Genomic DNA, 22,965 nt, shown 5'->3' with positions numbered 1-22,965 from the left:
CTCATTATAATTGAACTTTTTAATATTTTATAGAAAAAATTTTCAGAATTGCTAGTGTTTAGATTAATGGGATTTGATTTCTGACATTTGGCAGAAGCACAATTTTGAAATCCTTGTAAAATGTTCTACTTGTCTGCAGGTGATTTCTTTGGCATAGAGAACGATGATTTGATGGTTCATCTTAGTATTTTTATATTGGAAAAAGTGTTTCAAATTTCATGTGGTGTTTGGCATTTTGTTGGTTTTTTTTCTTGTAGATGATGATGTATGACAATTTAGGGACAGGAGGGACACATTCACGGAACCACACTTAAGGAATGGATGGGAAATGACACATCTTCAATATGGTTGGTAACCAAGACATGATACATCAACTATATGGTTGGTTACCAAAAATTGAGACTTGACACATCATCTATATGGTTGGTAACCAAGACTTGACACATCATTGATGTGGTTGGTAACCAAGACTTGACACATCATCGATATGTTTGGTAACTAGAGACTTGACACATCATCGATATGGTTGGTAACCAAGACTTGACACATTAAAAATATGGTTGATAACGAAAGACTTGACACATCAACAGTATGGTTGGTAACCAAGACTTGACACATCAACAATATGGTTGGTAAACAAGACATGACACATCATTGATATGGTTGATAACTAAAGACTTGACACATCAACAATATGGTTGGTAACCAAGACTTGACACATCATTTATATGGTTGTTGTCCAAAACTTGATTGACACATCAACAATATGGTTGGTAACCAAGACTTGACACATCAACAGTATGGTTGGTAGCCAAGACTTGACACATCAACAATATGGTTGGTAAACAAGACATGACACATCATTGATATGTTGGTATCCAAGACATGACACATCATTGATATGGTTGGAAACATAGACTTGACATGTCATTGATATGGTTGGTAACCAAGACATGACACATCACTGATACGGTTGGTAACTAAAGACTTGACACATTATTGATATGGTTGGTAACTAAAGACCTGACATATCATCGATATGGTCGGTAACGAAGACATGACACATCATTGATGTGGTTGGTAACCAAAAAAATGACACATCATTGATATAGTTGTTGACCAAAACTTAATTGACACATCAACAATATGGTTGGTAACCAAGACTTGACACATCATTGATATGGTTGGTAACCAAGACTTGACACATCAACAATATGGTTGGTAACCAAGACTTGACACATCAACAATATGGTTGGTAACCAGAACTTGAAACTCACTGGAACCTGGATGTGTCCTTTGTTATATTCACTTTTTATTTCCGCTTAAAATTGGGCAGTTACGGCTGTGATGTATGTTGTCAACCTGTTAATGTTATGACTTTTTAAATGTTTTTAAGAATGTATATACCTTGCCAATAATACACGAGGTCTCTGTCAAAGTCTTACTGGTAGTATCAGTATTAACAAATACTATATCCTTGATAGTGTAAAAACTCATTCAATCTATAACATCTGTGATGTCAGTATTGAACATTGATCTGCCAAAATAGTTCACAGGTGAAATTACAGATTAAACAAAAACATTCTTGATAGATACAGTAATTTGAGTATGATATACACATTACATACATATAGAGTTGCCCACCTCTAGTCATCTCATTTCTGGTCATACCCATTCAAAATAAAGGTTGAATGAAATCATTAGAGGGTCCTCAAGGAAAAACTCCTTATAATGAATAAATTTGTTTGTATTAAGTAATGTTCTCAATGTTTGAACACAGATTAAAAGTAAATAAATATCACATTATTCAAACCTTTCAATATTAAACAGGTGATGATGTAGCCAATATCAGGATGCTCTGAAAAAGTTAGGCGAGTTGGTGATACTATACATATATAGAAGACCCAATATTGAGCTCTAACAAGGGAGGTAACTCAAGGTCTGTCTTTGCATAGTCATCTGTTTAGATACGTAGATGTCATACAAGTATATATATGCATATTCATACACACACACATATATACATATTAAAGATAAGTAATATTTATATTCATCTAAGAGGTTTCTCTGTCCAAGTCGTTCATAGGAATTCAAATATCATGAGAACAGACATGAATTTGCAATATTAAATAACATTCTCTGTATCATTTCTATAGATCTAGCTTTCCCTGTTTGGATTTTTAGTATGGATGGCTTGTTAAACATGACCACACTGTATTACACATGATCAGCTAATTTTAGAAATGTTATACTGACATTGTATGATTGTCATTTTTGTTGTGTATACAAGTTAATAAACCTGAATGTATGTGATATTGAATACGATATAAAGGATAAATATTTATATGTTTATTTGGTTTTAACTGAGATATTTGTTGTATAAATAAATGCAGTTTGATTGTAAGAATAAGGTAGAGGGTGCCCTTAACAGGATACTCTCATTTAAAAAATTTGTGTTATTGAATTATTGAAAGAAAAAGAAAAATCTAAAAATTGATGAAAAGCTTGCTTTAACTTGATTGTAGTTATGAATTTTGATTAGATGTGATAATCATAGACAATGTCGATTTCATTGGTTGATGAATCGGATTTACCTGTAGTAATTTAAATGTACAAGTTTAGAGCAATGCTGATGAGGTTGCAAAGTTTATGGTGTTTATGTAATGATATTGGTTAGACCATAGGAATTTGTTATTTAGTATGTAAAATAAAGACTAGCTCTGCATCATCATACAAAGCTAGTTTTCAGGTCACCTGAGACAAAGTCTCGGGGTGATCTATTGCGATCCCCTTTTATCCAGCATCACGTGTTTTAAACTTTTAACATTTTCGACTTCTTCTGGAAATTGCCTAAACCAAATTTCGATGAAATTCTACAAAAACCTTCCATGGCTAAAACCACACCAAAATTATAAATTATATGGTACCCAATCCCCAGGGGCCTGAGGTGCAGCTTCAAAAACTTCAGAAATCTTCTGAAATTCTAGGTATGGTAGATTTAAGAACTCTTCATGGATGGAAAGTCCTTCAGATGGTTTAACGAAATTGTGAATTTTATGACCCCTGGGTCTTGCATTTCCCCCATGGGAGGGGGTAAAGTTTACTAAAGTTTATATAGGAAAATTACATTTTTTAACATTATTTGTTTATTTTCTTTTTGAAATAGTTCAAACCTGGTTAAAATTATTAGTATAAGATGACAGTTTAATGAAATGCAGATATTGACCTCATCTGACTCCCAGGAGCTGTTGGGTGGGGCCAAAAATGGGTCATATTGACTGAAATTTCAGAAACCTTCTTCTCAATACCGTGATAATGTAGAACAAAATACTCTTCATGGATGGAAGTGTCTTACAGTGCTTTATGAAAGTTGTGGAGGGGGTGAAATTTATTGTATTTATATATAGGAAAATTGCATTTTTTTTTAATTTGTTAATTTGTTTTCAGAAATAGTTCAAACTTTGGATTGATTTTTTCTTATTAGCCTCATGGGGCTAATGGGTGGGGTCAAACAGTTAAAGTATACACAACTTACATTTGCATTATGTGTACAATATAGTTAAAGTTATATTACTTATTTTATTATAATCATTTCTATGAAATGTTACAAGAAACATTGTGACTCAGGTGACCTTGGGCCTCTTGTTGATTAAGTATCAATATACATACTAGATATCAGATTCCTGTGATATACAAGTTCCATCATAGAAATCAGATATTTAGTATGTAAAATAAAAACTAGCTCTGTATCATGATACAAAGCTAGTTTTTGTTTTAGAGTATCTGTATACACACTAGACATTGGATTGGTGTTGTACATCACTTTCTAGATGATGAACATTTAGTGTTTCAGATTTCCACTAGTGCTAATTATGCAATGTCATTGAATGACTTAGAGCCTTATGCTCCACACAGTAAAAGGGAAGCTGTATGCTGCCTTAGTACACTGACTTTGTTGCCCACATTTAACATCATCCAATACGTGATATGTTTCTCCCTTGATTTAAGTTGGTAGATGTTTTAATCGAAGTTATCTTGTGATTTTTTGTCAGAAAATCCTTTTATTTTCCTGACAACTTGTAAGGATGACCAAGTTGTATTATGTTGTAAGGGTTATAAATGAATGACGACATTCTACTTCTGTTTGCCCCTGGAAGATATCTTAACGAGGGTTGATTTTGATTGGCTGTGTAATTGATAACACAATTCATGGATACCATTTAGCCTACAGGTGTACATTTTGGACTCCCAAAAATGATTTTTGACATTTAAGTTTGAAGGAACATATCTATTTCACATAATAGACACCCTAAATTTGTGATTTGACTTCTGAAATTAATTGAGGTAAAAGGTCAGCTGAATGTTAGATGCAATTTCAAGATAAACATCAAAAGATATCTGTGAAATTGTGTTGTTGTCATGGTCCAGATCTAAACAAGTCAGGTAATCTACAGGAAAAAAAATTGGGGGGGGGGGGGGATATCAATTATCTGAAAAAGTTTTTGGCTTGTTGGGAATTTGATGTTTTCTTTCCAGTTTTGATATTAAATCTGGATATTGATGTTTGTATATTATGACATAGGTAATCAGACTTTGTTGTATTTTTTATTTATTTACCAAGTAAATATTGACATTAGAGATACTCTGTAGTTATTCCTGTTTTACATTCCCATCTTATTGGTAAATTGAAGGAAGAAATTCTTTGATTATGTGTTTAGATTGTATCATTGTCTGAGAAATGGTAATTTTCTAAACGTTAAGAATATCAAAGCAAGTCTGAGAAAAACAGTTCAGCTGTTCGGGTTACTTCCTAGAAATTTAAGGATAACCAACTGGATGAAGTTGGTAGATATTCACTGGCATCTCTTAAATGTTTTGTGATCCTACACAATGGAAGTGATGACCAGTACTATTGTGAAAGAATTTAAACAATTAAGTATTACGTTTGCTAAATGTTGCAGATACACTCCATCCTGTAGGATTTTTAGGTCATCTGACCCGAAGGGTCCGATGACCTATAGTCATCATGCTTCGTCCGTCGTCGTCCGCCGTGCGCCGTGCGCCGTCCGCCGTGCGCCGTCTGTAAACTTTTCATTCAAACGACTTCTTCTCAATAATTGGAAGGCCCAGGCAACTAATATTTGGCCTGTAGCTTGCTTTGATGAAGCCCTACCAAGTTTGTTAAAAAGAATGACCTTGACCTTCATTCAAGGTCACAGGGGTCAAATGTCTTAAAATCTTCAAACGACTTCTTCTCAATAACTGGAGGGCCCAGGCAACTAATATTTAGCCTGTAGCTTGCTTTGATGAAACCCTACCAAGTTTGTTCAAATGAATGACCTTGACCTTCATTCAAGGTCACAGGGGTCAAATGTCTTTAAATCTTCAAAGGACTTCTTCTCAGTAATCAAAAGGCCCAGGCAACTAAAATAAGGCCTGTAGCGTGCTGGGATGAAGGACTACCAAGTTTGTTCAAATGAATGACCTTGACCCACTTTAAAGGTCACAGGGGTCAAATATGTTAAAATCTTTAAACAACTTCTTCTCAATAACCAAAAGGCTCAGATTGCTGATATTGTGCCTGTGGCATGCTGGGATGAAGGGCTATCAAGTTTGTTTAAATGAATGACCTTGAACAACTTTCAAGGTCACAGGGGTCAAATATGTCAAAATCTTTAAATAACTTCTCAAATACTAGAAGGCCTAGGGGGCTAATACTTGGCCCATAGCATGCTGGCATGGAGCCCTACAACTTGTTCAAATGAATGACCTTGGCCCACTTTCAAGGTCACAGGGGTCAAATATGTTAAAATATACAAAGGACTTCATCTCAATAAGCAAAAGTCTATGAGTGCCGATATTGGGTCTGTAGCATGCTGGGAGGAAAGGCTACCAAGTTTATTTAAATGAATGACCTTGAACAACTTTCAAGGTCGCAGGGGTCAAATATGTCAAAATCTTTAAATAACTTCTTCTCAAATACTAGAAGGCCTAGGGGGCTAATACTTGGCCCATAGCATGCTGGCATGGAGCCCTACAAAGTTTGTTCAAATGAATGACCTTGGCCCACTTTCAAGGTCACAGGGGTCAAATATGTTAAAATATACAAAGGACTTCATCTCAATAAGCAAAAGTCTATGAGTGCCGATATTGGGTCTGTAGCATGCTGGGAGGAAAGGCTACCAAGTTTATTCAAATGAATGACCTCAACCCACTTTCAAGGTCACAGGGGTCAAATATGTTAGAATATACAAACGACTTCTTCTCAACAAGCAAAAGTCCATGAGTGCTGATATTGGGCCTGTAAGATGCTTGGAGGAGAGGCTACCAAGTTTGTTCAAATGAATGACCTCAACCCACTTTCTAGGTTTGGCTTGCTTTTTGTCAGATGACCGTTAAGGCCCATGGGCCTCTTGTTTCTATTATGATTTCCTGTTTGGTCTAAACACATCAACAATAAATTGAAACTGCATTATAGTCATCAGTACAGCATTCTGGCTATGATTATTGTTTGATGTCTACTGTCCTACTCACATAATGATGAAGATTTTAATACAAGGGTCGCTTTAGGGTAAGCGGTTGAAATGGTTGGACCGAATGAAACTCCAAGAGACAAGCCAGCAGGTACAGATCTTCAGCATGTCTGAAGGGTCCATAACTAACTTGCTGAATATCATTAGTTTTCAGAATTTCAGCATAAAGCAGGGTCGATGCAAGCAAATCTTTTCGGAAATGTTATTCTATAAAGTATGAGTTAGAAATTTGACTAGAAATTCTGAAGCTGTGCATTTTGATATTAACATATGTTGGTTCCAACACCTTGTACCTGTGCATTTGTTTATCATGGAATAATTCGGACCTCTTGAACTGTTTCAATCAGCTTATTCAAATGCGGCTTTGAACAAATTTACCCATGTTTATCCATAATACTTCGCTAAGTCATCATCGAGTAAATGTTCTAATTTAAGATTGTTAGGTATGATACCAATTTAATAAATTATTGTACATTTGCTTTCATATAGAATAAAAGTTTTGAATTTAATTGGTTTGTTTTGGAATACTGAAGTAGAGCGGGACACATTTGTCTGTCGATAATAACCGTTTAGATGTATTCTCATCAACATCAGCTTTATCATCATGCCACAAGTTGTGTTTTTCTGAAAGGCAGTTTGATTCAATATAATGTGCATGTACATTTGGGAGATTACAGCCTCCTGTATTTTTCCGTCATCATGATCTTGTCATATCTCGGGGTCCTTAATATTCTAATTAATATTTCTTGATGTGTTTTTTTTTAAATAGTAGCTGTGCTACCTTGGGAAATAGAACAAATTTTTAACATTTTCATAGTACTGTTTTTAACTCCAGTTTTTTTCTATTGCATTTTAAGGATGGAGAGACGTATATAGTTGAAAGAATGACTTTATTTATGAAAAAAATGTACAATTAATGAAAATACATAGATATTTTCAGATACCATATAAGAAAACCAATCTGAGGTGTTTTGCTTTTAAACTGCTTTCGAAAAGGAGTCAAATGTTTCAACAATCATCACATGGAAGTTTACAGATTTAGGCTACTAGAACTTCATATTCCTAATATATGTCATAGATACAGATTTAGGCTACTAGAACTTCATATTCCTTATTTATGTCATAGGTACAGATTTAGGCTACTAGAACTTCATATTCCTTATTTATGTCATAGGTACAGATTTAGGCTACTAGAACTTCATATTCCTAATATATGTCATAGGTACAGATTTAGGCTACTAGAACTTCATATTCCTAATATATGTCATAGATACAGATTTAGGCTACTAGAACTTCATATTCCTTATTTATGTCATAGGTACAGATTTAGGCTACTAGAACTTCATATTCCTAATATATGTCATAGATACAGATTTAGGCTACTAGAACTTCATATTCCTTATTTATGTCATAGGTACAGATTTAGGCTACTAGAACTTCATATTCCTAATATATGTCATAGATACACTACAGTAAATATATATGGACATGGATATTTATATAGAAAAATCCATTAATATGTATACTGTGAATTAGTGTAAATGTGTAATTCTTCCCTCCCCAACATGTAAATCTTTCATCTCTATATTGTTTTCCGTTCCCCATTACTCTTTTTAAATCTCCCCCAATATTCCATTGATACGAGAGGTCTCTCCGCTCTATCCTGGTATCAGAAACAGGTACACAATACATTGATACGTCACCCCCTCTGTCCTGGTATCAGAAACTTGTACACAATACATTGATACGTCACCCTTCGCCCCTCTGTCCTGGTATCAGAAACTTGTAGACAATACATTGATACGTCACCCTTCGCCCCACTGTCCTGGTATCAGAAACTTGTACACAATACATTGATACGTTACCCGCTCTGTCCTGGTATCAGAAACTTGTACACAATACATTGATACGTCAACCCCTCTGTCATCGTATCGGAAACTTGTACACAATACATTGATACGTCAACCCCTCTGTCCTGGTATCAGAAAAAATGTACACAATACATTGATACGTCACCCCCGCTGTCCTGGTATCAGAAAATTGAACACAATACATTGATACGTCACCCCCACTGTCCTGGTATCAGAACCTTGTACATAAAACATTGATACGTCACCCCCTCTGTCCTGGTATCAGAAACTTGTACACAATACATTGATACGTCACCCTTCGCCCCTCTGTCCTGGTATCAGAAACTTGTACATAATACATTGATACGTCACCCCCTCTGTCCTGGTATCAGAAACTTGTACACAATACATTGATACGTCACCCTTCGCCCCTCTGTCCTGGTATCAGAAACTTGTACACAATACATTTATAAGTCACCCCTCTGTCCTGGTATCAGAAACTTGTACACAATACATTGATACGTCACCCTTCGCCTCTCTGTCATGGTATCAGAAACTGGTACACAATACTTTGATACGTCACCCTTCGCCTCTCTGTCATGGTATCAGAAACTTGTACACAATACTTTGATACGTCAACCCCCGCTGTCCTGGTATCAGATTCTCGTGTTATATATATAATCCATAGGTACGAGCGTTCTCTGCCCTCTGTTCTGGTATCAGAATCTCGTATACAATCCATTGATCTTACATCCCCTCCCCTCTTTGTCCTGGTATCAGAAACTCTTGCTTACATCACTGATACCGAGCACAGTCCAATAACATTTTACAAAACCCTGTAATCAGCTTGAGACTGACCTCACTCTCTTTTAATCGTAACAAAACATAAACAGTCAAAAGAACTTGAAATGATTTCATGTTTCGTGAAAACTACACATTGACAAAAAAATGGAAGACACGGGAGCGTATTGTCAAGGAAACGTTTGATATTCACAACTTTGTTAAGTTAACAAATACGAGATAGCCAGCGTGGCTGATTAATTAGACAGCGGCAACAACCCAGCACGAGGTGCAGCTGTTCGCTGTCAAAATCCGCAACATTATAACAGAGTAGACGTGATAGAAGGAGGTGGAGACTAGACCTGTCTGACCGATGGAGGCCATCATCTTTATTGTGTGTTCATTGGCCATATTTACAGGATTTGTCCATCCGTCAGTAATCCGGAATTTCACTGAAAGCACTGCTGACCACGGTAAATACAATGTTTTATATATCTTATAGTTGGTTAATGGTTTAATTATAGCTATACAGGAGAGAGGAGCCGATGGGAATATATATATATTTCATGGACTTGAACATGTCATTGCAAAATCTACAAAGTAAAAGCTGATGGGAATTATATGGTACTACCGGAACTACAATGTACAATGCATACGACACTTCGCGTCCGCTAATATACAATACTGTTGAAGTTTCAGTTCAAACAATCTTAATCTTAATACGAAGCTCATTCCTATCAACACTTCTGGTGCAATATATTTCATAGACTTGAGCATGTCATTGCAAAATCTACAAAAATAAGTAAAATTGCTATTCTATATGGAAAATATCCTTCGTTTACTTTTATCGAATGAGATTGAGAGCAATTAAAACAAAAGTCGTCTTTTCATTATTTTACTCTGTTTCTATAAATAATACATTGATTGTGTCACTAGACCCCTGATCCCGTTATAAACAAATCTAAGATAATATCATTCTGATCTCCCAGAGTTACCGCCCTTCCTTTCGCTCTCTTGACAGACGATAGAGGTGGAGAATGAGACGATATACACTAATTCAATATCACATCAAGACGCTTATCGTCACCACTATAATGGTTCGATTGATGGTTTGGTCAACGGAGGGAGGGAGGGGGCAAACGAGCAGAGTATTGATGTTAATCTGTGATTCGTTTTGTAGGGAAAAGTATCGTATTTTTACTTCTTTAGTTCTAAAGAGTTTTGATAGCGCAGTGACTGTTTTCTTGTTTGTACGACGTCTGGTGAATTTGGAGCGGCATTTCCCCCACGTTATATACTAACAGAACATCTTAGTGAAATAGCTTAATACATATCTTCATTCTCTTAGTTTGTTTGATGTATTTGACATAGAGATAAATTTTATTTACAGTGAAAATAATAGGCTTTATTTCTATATAACAGCTACATTATCGTAAATTATTTATGAAAATAAGATATTTGTTTTTTGTTACAATATCAGGTGGATCTAGACGAGATGTAGAGGTTCCTGTCCGGCTGGTACAATCTCCCATTGAAGCAGAGGGGAGGGTGGAAGTATTCCACGATGGCGTATGGGGGACTGTCTGTGATGTGTTATTTGGAGCTGCTGAAGCAAAACTTGTCTGCGAACTACTTGGATACAGGTGAACCAATAAGAATACTCACTATCCGTGCAAAATGTGTGAACAATGTTTTATTACACGACAGTGATGCGTGCATTTTTGTCTCGCAAGAGGTTTGGTGAAGCAAATATTAATCTAAGACTCGTTTCATTAGAAATTCCATGATTGGAAATTCACGTTTTGTGTACGGTTGCTTTAATGTCTTTGGTTACCCTTTAGTCATGGCGGAATACTCCAGCCCAAACTGACATACGGGTTTGGGCGTGGACCTATTATGGTGGACCTTGACTGCCCATGGGATGCCATGAATCTTGATCAGTGCAGCCATACGGGATGGAGTGAAACCCCACCGAGGATCTGTAACCATGACGCGGATGTCGGTGTGGCGTGCAGAATGACACCCTCAGAAGGTAAATTTATAAATAACTTTGCCAGTTAAATCAAATCTTATCACAAGTTATAAGCAATGTAGATCCTTATCGGATTTTATGATGATAATAAGCTGCAGAACCCTAACATTCCAAAAAGAGTATGGTATTTTAGTACCAATACGAAAAAACTGTATGCTATTTTAGAATAATACCATGTCAAAGAACTGCAGTGTTAGTGAGAACCATTCCATACCAAAGAACTGTAGTCTTAGTGAGAACCATTCCTAACCAAAGAACTGTAGTCTTAGTGAGAACCATTCCTTACCAAAGAACTGTAGTCTTAGTGAGAACCATTCCTAACCAAAGAACTGTAGTCTTAGTGAGAACCATTCCTTACCAAAGAACTGTAGTCTTAGTGAGAACCATTCCATACCAAACTGTAGTCTCAGTGAGAACCATTCCTTTCCAAAGAACTGCAGTCTTAGCGAGAACCATTCCTTACCAAAGAACTGTAGTCTTAGTGAGAACCATTCCTAACCAAAGAACTGTAGTCTTAGTGAGAACCATTCCTAACCAAAGAACTGTAGTCTTAGTGAGAACCATTCCTTACCAAAGAACTGTAGTCTTAGTGAGAACCATTCCTTACCAAAGAACTGCAGTCTTAGTGAGAACCATTCCTTACCAAAGAACTGCAGTCTTAGCGAGAACCATTCCTTACCAAAGAACTGTAGTCTTAGCGAGAACCATTCCTTACCAAAGAACTGTAGTCTTAGTGAGAACCATTCCTTTCCAAAGAATGGACTCTTAGTGAGAACCATTCCATACCTACCAAAGAACTGTAGTCTTAGTGAGAACCATTCCATACCAACCAAAGAACTGTAGTCTTAGTGAGAACAATTCCTTACCAACCAAAGAACTGTAGTCTTAGTGAGAACCATTCCTTACCAAAGAACCGTAGTCTTAGTGAGAACCATTCCATACCAACCAAAGAACTGTAGTCTTAGTGAGAACAATTCCTTACCAAAGAACTGTAGTCTTAGTGAGAACCATTCCATACCAACCAAAGAACTGTAGTCTTAGTGAGAACCATTCCATACCAACCGAAGAACTGTAGTCTTATTGAGAACAATTCCTTACCAAAGAACTGAAGTCTTAGTGAGAACCATTCCTTACCAAAGAACTGTAGTCTTAGTGAGAACAATTCCTTTCCAACCAAATAACTGTAGTCTTAGTGAGAACAATTCCTTACCAACCAAAGAACTGCAGTCTTAGTGAGAACCATTCCTTACCAAAGACCGATACGCTAATATAGGCTTCTTTTATAAAGATCTATTTGATTTTTAGGTCTTCACAGCAAATAATTGCAGGATGTTTTAGAACAGTGTTTTACACTACACATTTTGCTATTTTAGAATAAATTCGCACTAAAGAACTCATCAAGAACGTTTAAATTGTAAAGAACTATGTTCTAATTTAGAACGATAATATTGTAGAGCATTATATGATTATTTCAGGTATGGAGTGGAACAGAAAGACAGAAAAACAAGACCGTTTTCCCTATAGAAATATGATTTTTTTTCTTTGCCTTGACTAACTTTGATCAATAGGGACATGCTATTGTAGTCATTCCTATACAATATTCCGAAAAAAGAATTTATTTTATTTATTTTATTTGCATACGACACAAAAGTTCGTGATCAATATAAACGGCAATTTAACTTGTCTTTTATATACACACAAGGACAAATTCTATAACAACGCTAGGATACATTAAATATTCTCACACAAAACTGAATTTATCCAGCGGTTTTCCAGGGCCATTGACAAAAAAGGCATTGTCAAGTACATCACTTCCTTTGTCAGATGTGTCGTTCTGCCAATTACTTCACTTCCTTTGTCAGATGTGTCGTTCTGCCAAGTACTTCACTTCCTTTGTCAGATGTGTCGTTCTGCCAATTACTTCACTTCCTTTGTCAGATGTGTCGTTCTGCCAAGTACTTCACTTCCTTTGTCAGATGTGTCGTTCTGCCAAGTACTTCACTTCCTTTGTCAGATGTGTCGTCCTGCCAAGTTCTTCACTTCCTTTGTCAGATGTGGTGTTCTGCAAACTACTTCACTTCCTTTGTCAGATGTGTCATCCTGCCAATTACTTCACTTCCTTTGTCAGATGTGTCGTTCTGCCAAGTTCTTCACTTCCTTTGTCAGATGTGGTGTTATGCCAACTACTTCACTTCCTTTGTCAGATGTGTCGTTCTGCCAAGTACTTCACTTCCTTTGTCAGATGTGTCGTTCTGCAAATTACTTCACTTCCTTTGTCAGATGTGTCATCCTGCCAATTACTTCACTTCCTTTGTCAGATGTGTCGTTCTGCCAAGTTCTTTACTTCCTTTGTCAGATGTGGTGTTATGCCAACTACTTCACTTCCTTTGTCAGATGTGTCGTTCTGCCAAGTACTTCACTTCCTTTGTCAGATGTGTCGTTCTGCAAATTACTTCACTTCCTTTGTCAGATGTGTCGTTCTGCCAATTACTTCACTTCCTTTGTCAGATGTGTCGTTCTGCAAAGTACTTCACTTCCTTTGTCAGATGTGTCGTTCTACAAGATACTTCAATCCTTTGTCAGATGTGTCGTTCTGCCAATTACTTCACTTCCTTTGTCAGATGTGTTGTTCTGCCAACTACTTCACTTCCTTTATCAGATGTGGTGTTATGCCAACTACTTCACTTCCTTTGTCAGTTGTGTCGTCCTGCCAAATACCTCACATCCTTGGTCAGATGTGTTGTTCTGCCAAGTTCTTCACTTCCTTTGTCAGATGTGTCGTTCTTCCAAGTACTTCACTTCCTTTGTCAGATGTGTCGTCCTGCCAAATACCTCACATCCTTGGTCAGATGTGTCGTTCTGCCAACTACTTCACATCCTTTGTCAGACGTGTCGTTCTGCCAAGTTCTTCACTTCCTTTGTCAGATGTGTCGTTCTGCCAACTACTTCACATCCTTTGTCAGACGTGTCGTTCTGCCAAGTTCTTCACTTCCTTTGTCAGATGTGGTGTTCTGCCAAATACCTCACATCCTTTGTCAGAGGTGTCGTTCTGCCAAGTACTTCACTTCCTTCGTCAGATTTGTCGTTCTGCCAATTACTTCACTTCCTTTGCCAGATGAGTGGTTCCCTTATTGTATCCAAAGTGCAAAATATATTCACATCAATTGTTATTTTTGTTATATGTGCTGTCATAACTGATACAACGAATGAAGAGTATTGTAATGTACCAGGTACTGATACTTAGAGTTAATCTTTAATCAGATGTACCTGTCAGACTGATCGGAGGTACCGGGCCTCACGAGGGGCGTGTTCAGGTAAAACACAATGGACAATGGGGCACAGTGTGTAATCAGGACTGGGACCCTAGGGATGCGGCTGTCATCTGTCGTCAACTCGGCTATAGGTAAAAGTTAATAACATATCACGTGAAAATATCATGGAAACGAAGGAATGTTGCCGGTATGATTCGAACTCGGGAACCTCAGGTCGTGGGCCTAGATTGAGGTGCATGCTTACGATAGCGTTTATAAACATACTTTATATAGTCTTAGGCTTGCAGTGATGTAAGAAACAATTTTGGAATCTTAGTACTGTTTCAAAAATATCTCAGAATAATGATAAATTAGTTGATGTGAACACTAATCAGTGATTGGATGCATTCAGTTGATTGGGTGGTCGGTGGCGCAGTGGTAACGCACTCGCCTTTCACCTAGTTTGATTCCTGGAACGTGAAAAGGTAAGCGGTCAACTGCCCGACCACGTGGGTTTTCCCCAGGTAATCCGGTTTCCTCTCACAATAAAACCGATCGCGGTCTTACATCCGGGCCATCTAGAGTGACTAGTATAAGTTGAAAAACTTGTTCCTCATTGTTGTAAAATAAATAAAGTTTATCTATTGAATTCACCACAAACCGATGGTCGATTTAGCCTTTAAATCTACATCTATCAATACAACAAGCCCTTGAGGTAATAGTTTAGAAGTATATATTGCTGTATTAACTTATACCCATCTGAACTGAGGCGATAATTAGTTGTTTATTACAGACCCCAGGAAATGGAACCCGCTATTTTTTTCCCGTGGCAAAGTGGCGTGTGATATGTTTTACCAATATATCCCTTATTTGGACGGTTATATTCACCCCTTGCTTTCTTTGTCCTGTCCTATCTGATAGATTTACATAATGGTTTACTTCAGCAATGACGAATACGCTGTACTTTTAATATACGATTCTGTCCTAACAGTCATGGCGGCGAGGCGATGATGTGGCCGGCAAGATATAATTTCGGGACACGTCCGCCCGGACCGATCTGGTTGAGTGAACTGAGCTGTGGGGGTAAAGAGCCTCGTCTTGGGGAGTGTGCAGGCCTTGTATGGGGCGAAGAAGCCCATCAGTGTCGGACAACTTCCATGGACGCGTCAGTGCGATGTTACACGGAAAACGAATCAGGTATCGATGAATCTACTTTTGATCACCACAAACAGAAACAGTTGTTGGTCCTTAAAGAGATTTGTCGATTTTAAAATCTTGCTATGGAACGGAGACAGGACTTTCAATGATGTCTTTAGTGGGGGTACTTTGGAGTATTTTCTGTCGGATACATTCTCTCTCTCGGATTAGTAAAGTCTTTAGTGGGGGTACGGGAGTATTTTCTGTCGGATCCATTCTCTCTCTCGGATTAGTAAAATCTTTAGTGGGGGTACAATCTCTCTCTCGGATTAGTAAAGTCTTTAGTGGGGGTACTGTATTTTCTGTCGATATATTCTCTCTCTCTTAGTAAAGTCTTTAGTGGGGGTACTGGAGTATTTTCTGTCGGATATATTCTCTCTCTCGGATTAGTAAAGTCTTTAGTGGGGGTACTTTGGAGTATTTTCTGGGGGTACTGGAGTATTTTCTGTCGGATATATTCTCTCTCTCGGATTAGTAAAGTCTTTAGTGGGGGTACTTTGGAGTATTTTCTGTCGGATCCATACTCACTCTCGGATTAGTAAAGTCTTTAGTGGGGGTACTGGAGTATTTTCTGTCGGATACATTCTCTCTCTCGGATTAGTAAAGTCTTTAGTGGGGGTACTTTGGAGTATTTTCTGTCGGATCCATTCTCTCTCTCGGATTGGTAAAGTCTTTAGTGGGGGTACTTTGGAGTATTTTCTGTCGGATACATTCTCTCTCTCGGATTAGTAAAGTCTTTAGTGGGGGTACTTTGGAGTATTTTCTGTCGGATCCATTCTCTCTCTCGGATTAGTAAAATCTTTAGTGGGGGTACTGGAGTATTTTCTGTCGGATATACTCTCTCTCTCGGATTAGTAAAGTCTTTAGTGGGGGTACTGGAGTATTTTCTGTCGGATCCATTCTCTCTCTCGGATTAGTAAAGTCTTTAGTGGGGGTACTTTGGAGTATTTTCTGTCGGATCCATTCTCTCTCTCGGATTAGTAAAGTCTTTAGTAGGGGTACTGGAGTACTTTCTGTCGGATCCATTCTCTCTCTCGGATTAGTAAAGTCTTTAGTGGGGGTACTCTGGATTGTTTCTCTCTCTCTCTCTCGGATTAGTAAAGTCTTTAGTGGTGGGTACTTTGGGGTATTTTCTGTCGGATCCATACTCTCTCTCGGATTAGTAAAGTCTTTAGTGGGGGTACTGGAGTATTTTCTGTCGGATCCATTCTCTCTCTCGGATTAGTAAAGTCTTTAGTGGGGGTACTTTGGGGTATTTTCTGTCGGATCCATTCTCTCTCTCGGATTAGTAAAGTCTTTAGTGGGGGTACTTTGGAGTATTTTCTGTCGGATCCATTCTCTCTCTCGGATTAGTAAAGTCTTTAGTAGGGGTACTGGAGTATTTTCTGTCGGATCCATTCTCTCTCTCGGATTAGTAAAGTCTTTAGTGGGGGTACTCTGGAGTGTTTTCTGTCGGATACATTCTCTCTCTCGGATTAGTAAAGTCTTTAGTGGTGGGTACTTTGGGGTATTTTCTGTCGGATCCATTCTCTCTCTCGGATTAGTAAAGTCTTTAGTGGGGGTACTGGAGTATTTTCTGTCGGATCCATTCTCTCTCTCGGATTAGTAAAGTCTTTAGTGGGGGTACTTTGGGGTATTTTCTGTCGGATCCATTCTCTCTCTCGGATTAGTAAAGTCTTTAGTGGGGGGTACTCTGGAGTGTTTTCTGTCGGATACATTCTCTCTCTCGGATACATTCTCTCTCTCGGATTAGTAAAGTCTTTAGTGGGGGTACTTTGGAGTATTTTCTGTCGGATCCATTCTCTCTCTCGGATTAGTAAAGTCTTTAGTGGGGGTACTTTGGAGTATTTTCTGTCGGATCCATTCTCTCTCTCGGATTAGTAAAGTCTTTAGTGGGGGTACTTTGGAGTATTTTCTGTCGGATCCGTTCTCACTCGCGGATTAGTAAAGTCTTTAGTAGGGGTACTGGAGTATTTTCTGTCGGATCCATTCTCTCTCTCGGATTAGTAAAGTCTTTAGTGGGGGTACTTTGGAGTATTTTCTGTCGGATCCATTCTCTCTCTCGGATTGGTAAAGTCTTTAGTGGGGGTACTTTTGAGTATTTTCTGTCGGATCCATTCTCTCTCTCGGATTAGTAAAGTCTTTAGTTGGGGTACTTTGGAGTATTTTCTGTTGGATACATTTGTGTTATGTAATTCTTAATATTCTTTTTCACGGTACATAAATTTGACTAAAATCACCGCAATGAAATGTGATGCAAAAATACAAATATGACACTGGATGATGTGTTAACTGCCTGCTTGGCCAGATTGTATAACAGACTATCCCACTTGTATTACGTAATTATATTTGTGCAACTTATTTCCAATGTCCAATCAAATGTTGTGTTACATCACAAATACACGTGAATTCATTTTCATGGTCAAGTGGTCATCAACATAACATAGAAAAAAGTAAAAGGCATGTGTCCTGTTCAGACTTTCAGATACGACTTGTTGGGGGTGAAACTAACATGACTGGACGAGTAAACATCTATCATGGAGGACGTTGGTGGGATGTGTGTGACGATTGGTGGGGTGATGATGACGCTAGCGCCGTCTGTCGGACACTGGGATACAGGTACATAGTTGGACCACACAGCACAGAATCCCTCACAGAGTGCCAAAATGCAACTTATGTTTTAAAACATTGATCATGTATTCAATTTATTCTGAGACATTCCTTGAAAATCAGAGAATCGAAATTTCAATAGTTCTGTCGTTTACATTACGCTAGATTTTGCTTGATGACGTACGCCAAAATATATTGCTCCGCGTAGAAATATAGTTCCATACATGAACAGATATAACACCAATTTTATTAATTTTCGTAAATAAACTTGCTCATTGCAATGAATAAAATTGCTTAGTCAAACATCTATATTTTTAAACTTAATATTTCAGTAACTTCAGACAGCAATTCTGTCGAATTAATGCACGTGCTAAAATACAACAGTTTTCTGTCACTGCCGCATACAGTACAAATATATGTGGCAGGTGTATTCCAGCAATGGCCGCGACATAGGCGGGATAAAGCAGCAGTATACACGTTCTTTGTTTTTTTTTATATATATGTTCTTGTTTTATCATTTCCAACGTTCAAACATTTATAACATTGGTGATTGTGTATTTAGCTCGGGAAAATGGCTGTGTGTTTATATACATATAATTGTGCATGTTTTTATTTTGTACAGGAAAGGGAATGCGACGCACGGGCAGTATAACACGGGTAGATTAGACGGGTTTGGCTGGGACATGGTTTTCTGTCCCCCCGATGTTACTGATGTACGCCATTGCTTTCACCGGGGTTGGGGAAGACACACGTGCTACTGGTACGAAGTGGCAGGAGTAGTGTGTGAGGTGAGTGAAGTAGCAACAACTTGATACTATGTGTGGCTTTACCAACATATTTACACAGAAATTATTCATGTTAGCAGCTATCCCCCCCCAACCCCAACCCCCAACCCCTATATAATTTAGAATCCCAAATATTAATAGAAGTTGTAACTTTTGCGAGATTACCGCGTATTTAGTGGTGTATTGTTATTTGTGTTATACATGAATAATGTTTACTGTTTATACTTATATATTGTCACTCATTACATTTGTAATTGACATGTGTTTCTCTTTACAGTAATGACCAGTGCCATATTTATAACCAGAAGAAAAAATGGGCGTGGCAGGGGAGACAAAAGATGAGGAAACCAAAACTTACTTTAATGTTTAAGTACTCAATAACCATGGAAGAACCATTCTGATTATTTATTTGACATTCCGTGATATCTATTCAATCACCTTCATGCACAACCTCAAACTCCATATTTATCATATCGTATCAGTAGGGTGATATCACCGTGGACATCATTAGGGTGATATCACCGTGGACATCAGTAGGGCGATATCACCGTGGACATCAGTAGGGCGATATCGCTGTGGACATAAGTAGGGCGATATCACCGTGGACATCATTAGGGTGATATAACAGTGGATATAAGAAGAACGATATCATCGTGGACATCATCAGGGCGATATCACCGTGGACATCATCAGGGCGATATCACCGTGGACATCAGTAGGTCGATATCACCCTGGACATCAGTAGGGCGATATCACCGTGGACATCATCAGGGCGATATCACCTTGGACATCAGTAGGGCGATATCACCATGGACATCATCAGGGTGATATCACCGTGGACATCATCAGGGCGATATCACCTTGGACATCAGTAGGGCGATATCACCATGGACATCATCAGGGTGATATCACCGTGGACATCATCAGGGCGATATCGCCGTGGACATCACCAGGACGATATCACCGTGGACATCAGTAGGGCGATATCACCATGGACATCATCAGGACGATATCACCGTGGACATCAGTAGGGCGATATCACCCTGGACATCAGCAGGGTGATATCACCGTGGACATCAGTAGGGCGATAGCACAGTGGACATCAGTAGGGCGATATCACCGTGGACATCACCAGGACGATATCACCTTGGACATCAGTAGGGCGATATCACCGTGGACATCATCAGGGTGATATCACCGTGGACATCAGTAGGGCGATATCACCCTGGACATCAGCAGGGTGATATCACCGTGGACATCAGTAGGGCGATAGCACAGTGGACATCAGTAGGGCGATATCACCGTTGACATCATCAGGGCGATATCACCGTGGACATCAGTAGGGCGATATCACCGTGGACATCATCAGGGCGATATCACCGTGGACATCAGTAGGGCGATATCACCCTGGACATCAGCAGGGTGATATCACCGTGGACATCAGTAGGGTGATATCACCGTGGACATCAGTAGGGCGATAGCACAGTGGACATCAGTAGTGCGATATCACCGTTGACATCATCAGGGCGATATCACCGTGGACATCAGTAGGGTGATATCACCGTGGACATTAGTAGGGCGATATCACCGTGGACATCAGTAGGGCGATATCATCGTGGACATCATCATGGCGATATCACCGTGGACATTAGTAGGGCGATATCACCATGGACATCAGTAGGGCGATATCATCGTGGACATCATCATGGCGATATCAACGTGGACGTCAGTAGGGCGATATCACCGTGGACACCAGTAGGGCGATATCACCGTGGACATCAGTAGGGCGATATCACCGTGGACATCATCAGGGCGATATCACCGTGAACATCATCAGGGCGATATCACCGTGAACATCATTAGGGCGATATCATCGTGGACATCATTGTGGTTCTTATAACACAACCAGAAGAAGATCTGGATTGGAAGTTTCGATGACTACTTTGTCACCTTCATCTGTGAAGCGTACTATCACTGACGTACGTAGTTTACGAGATGGTACGGAATGCCACTTTAATTTCAGCCGACCACTGAGAGAAACTTCATCGCCATATACTTTTCAGCATTGTTTTATTGTCACCAATTCATGAGGTCTCTCAGAATCACACAAATATATAATGACAACTTGATACATTTGAAATAATTAGATGTTGCTTTGTCAGGATATGTGAATATAGGTCACAGTGATACAGGTTAGTCTCTTGTGACTGTAGGATCTCTATTGTCTACTCATGTCAAGCGCAATACTTCCTATAAAAATAATAACTTTATCTATTCTACAACAATTGCTAAACAAACGATTTTATCTGATAATAATCACTTAATGGTCCAGATGTAAGCGCGCGAGAGGAAACCCCACGTGGTCGGGCAGATGACCCCCTTATCTTTTCACGTCCGTTTCGAGACTCGAACCCCGGCCGGCTACGTGAAAGGCGAGTGCGTTACCACTGAACCACCCGATCACCCCCTTCAATTCAGACTGGTTGTTGACGAACAACGTTATTGTGTTACCTCACATCACTTATATCGATGTAATCTACAACTGTATGTAAATGCTGAAATAAACATTTTGTATGAGATTTCTTATGCCCTTATTCACTTGTGTGTCTTTTGAACAACCAACCGGATTCATGTGGTACACACTGCCGGTGGATCTGCATGTCATTTTTTAATTTATTCGATGGTATCACGGTTATGAATATACACTTAAACGTGCTTTTAGAATTATCAGATATAGGAAATGACAAAATTACGGAAATTCGGGACAAACTGCAACTCATTTAGGTTTCAAAATTTATGATCTTAGCACCGCTGTCGAGTTCTATAAGGACGAAACAGCTGTATGATTTAGCATCACTGATGAGTCCTAGAAGGATGAAACATCTGTATTACGTAGCATTACTGCGAGTCCTAGAAGGATGAAACAGCTGTATGACGTAGCCTCACTGATGAGTTCTAGAAGGACGAAACATCTTTATTATGTAGCATCATTGATGAGTTCTAGAAGGACGAAACATATGTATGACGTAGCATCACTGGCGAGTCCTCGAAGAATGAAACAGCTGTATGATGTAACATCACTGACGAGTTCTAAAAGGACAAAACAGCTGTATGATGTAGCATCACTGATGAGTTCTAGAAGGACGAAAGAGCTGTATGATGTAACATCACTGACGAGTTCTAGAAGGACAAAACAGCTGTATGATGTAGCATCACTGATTTGCCAGTTTACGCCGATTGGTAATATTTCCAGCCTAGTGACTTTCCCAGCGTGTATCTCAACATGTTTTCTAGTGTATGGTAGAACAGTGATATTACCTCCAGTCTCTAGTAGCTGTCCCAGCGTGTATCTCAACATGTTTTCTAGTGTATGGTAGAACAGTGACATTAGCCCCGGTCTCTAGTAGCTTTCCCAGCGTTTATCTCAACATGTTTTCTAATGTTTATTAAACCATTGACTATATCGCCAGCCTCTTGTAGCTTTTTTCAGCATAAACCATTAGATTGTCTTGTAGTTTATGGTAGAACATTGGCATCATCTCAAGTCAATAGTAGCTTTTCCAGCGTTTACAATTCAGATCATAGGTTATTTGTGAAAACATGGATTCGTTTAAGTTTTTATCGATCTTTTGATGTGAGATAATTGACGATCCAATCAGAATAGCTCTTCTGACTTGTTTGATTGGTGGAATGACCACATCATACATAGCTTTTTCTGAAAGATAAAAAGACTAATTATAAAATAACGTGTTTGATTTTCAATGTTTTTCTATGCGTTAATACATATATTGAAAGGTCGTTGCTTCTTTGTTCAGATAAATACAATGTTAGGTATTGTCATCTAGTGCGGCACACGGATGTGTTTCCCGTTTCGTGTCCATGGTGTTATGGGGTAGTTTGCTTCTGTCTTTCAAATTCCTATTTATT

The 22,965-nt window shown here is 38.6% G+C and overlaps 1 protein-coding gene across 1 annotated transcript; it reads left to right on the top strand.

Annotated features, from left to right (window-relative positions):
* The first annotated feature begins 9,536 nt into the window (after nucleotides 1–9,536).
* LOC132556448 (neurotrypsin-like) lies at nucleotides 9,537–21,624 on the top strand. The gene is made up of 8 exons (XM_060220862.1): nucleotides 9,537–9,636; nucleotides 10,644–10,806; nucleotides 11,005–11,195; nucleotides 14,457–14,598; nucleotides 15,438–15,643; nucleotides 18,121–18,262; nucleotides 18,876–19,041; nucleotides 19,316–21,624. The coding sequence occupies exons 1-8, from the start codon at nucleotides 9,537–9,539 to the stop codon at nucleotides 19,316–19,318; spliced, it is 1,113 nt and encodes a 370-aa protein (XP_060076845.1). The 3' UTR covers nucleotides 19,319–21,624.
* Nucleotides 21,625–22,965: the final 1,341 nt, after the last annotated feature.

This window comes from Ylistrum balloti, unplaced genomic scaffold, assembly GCF_031769215.1.
Source record: "Ylistrum balloti isolate Yb309-2 unplaced genomic scaffold, AGI_CSIRO_Ybal_v1 Utg369650, whole genome shotgun sequence".
Lineage (NCBI taxonomy): Eukaryota > Metazoa > Mollusca > Bivalvia > Pectinida > Pectinidae > Ylistrum > Ylistrum balloti.
This window is presented reverse-complemented; position numbering and strand designations above follow the sequence as displayed.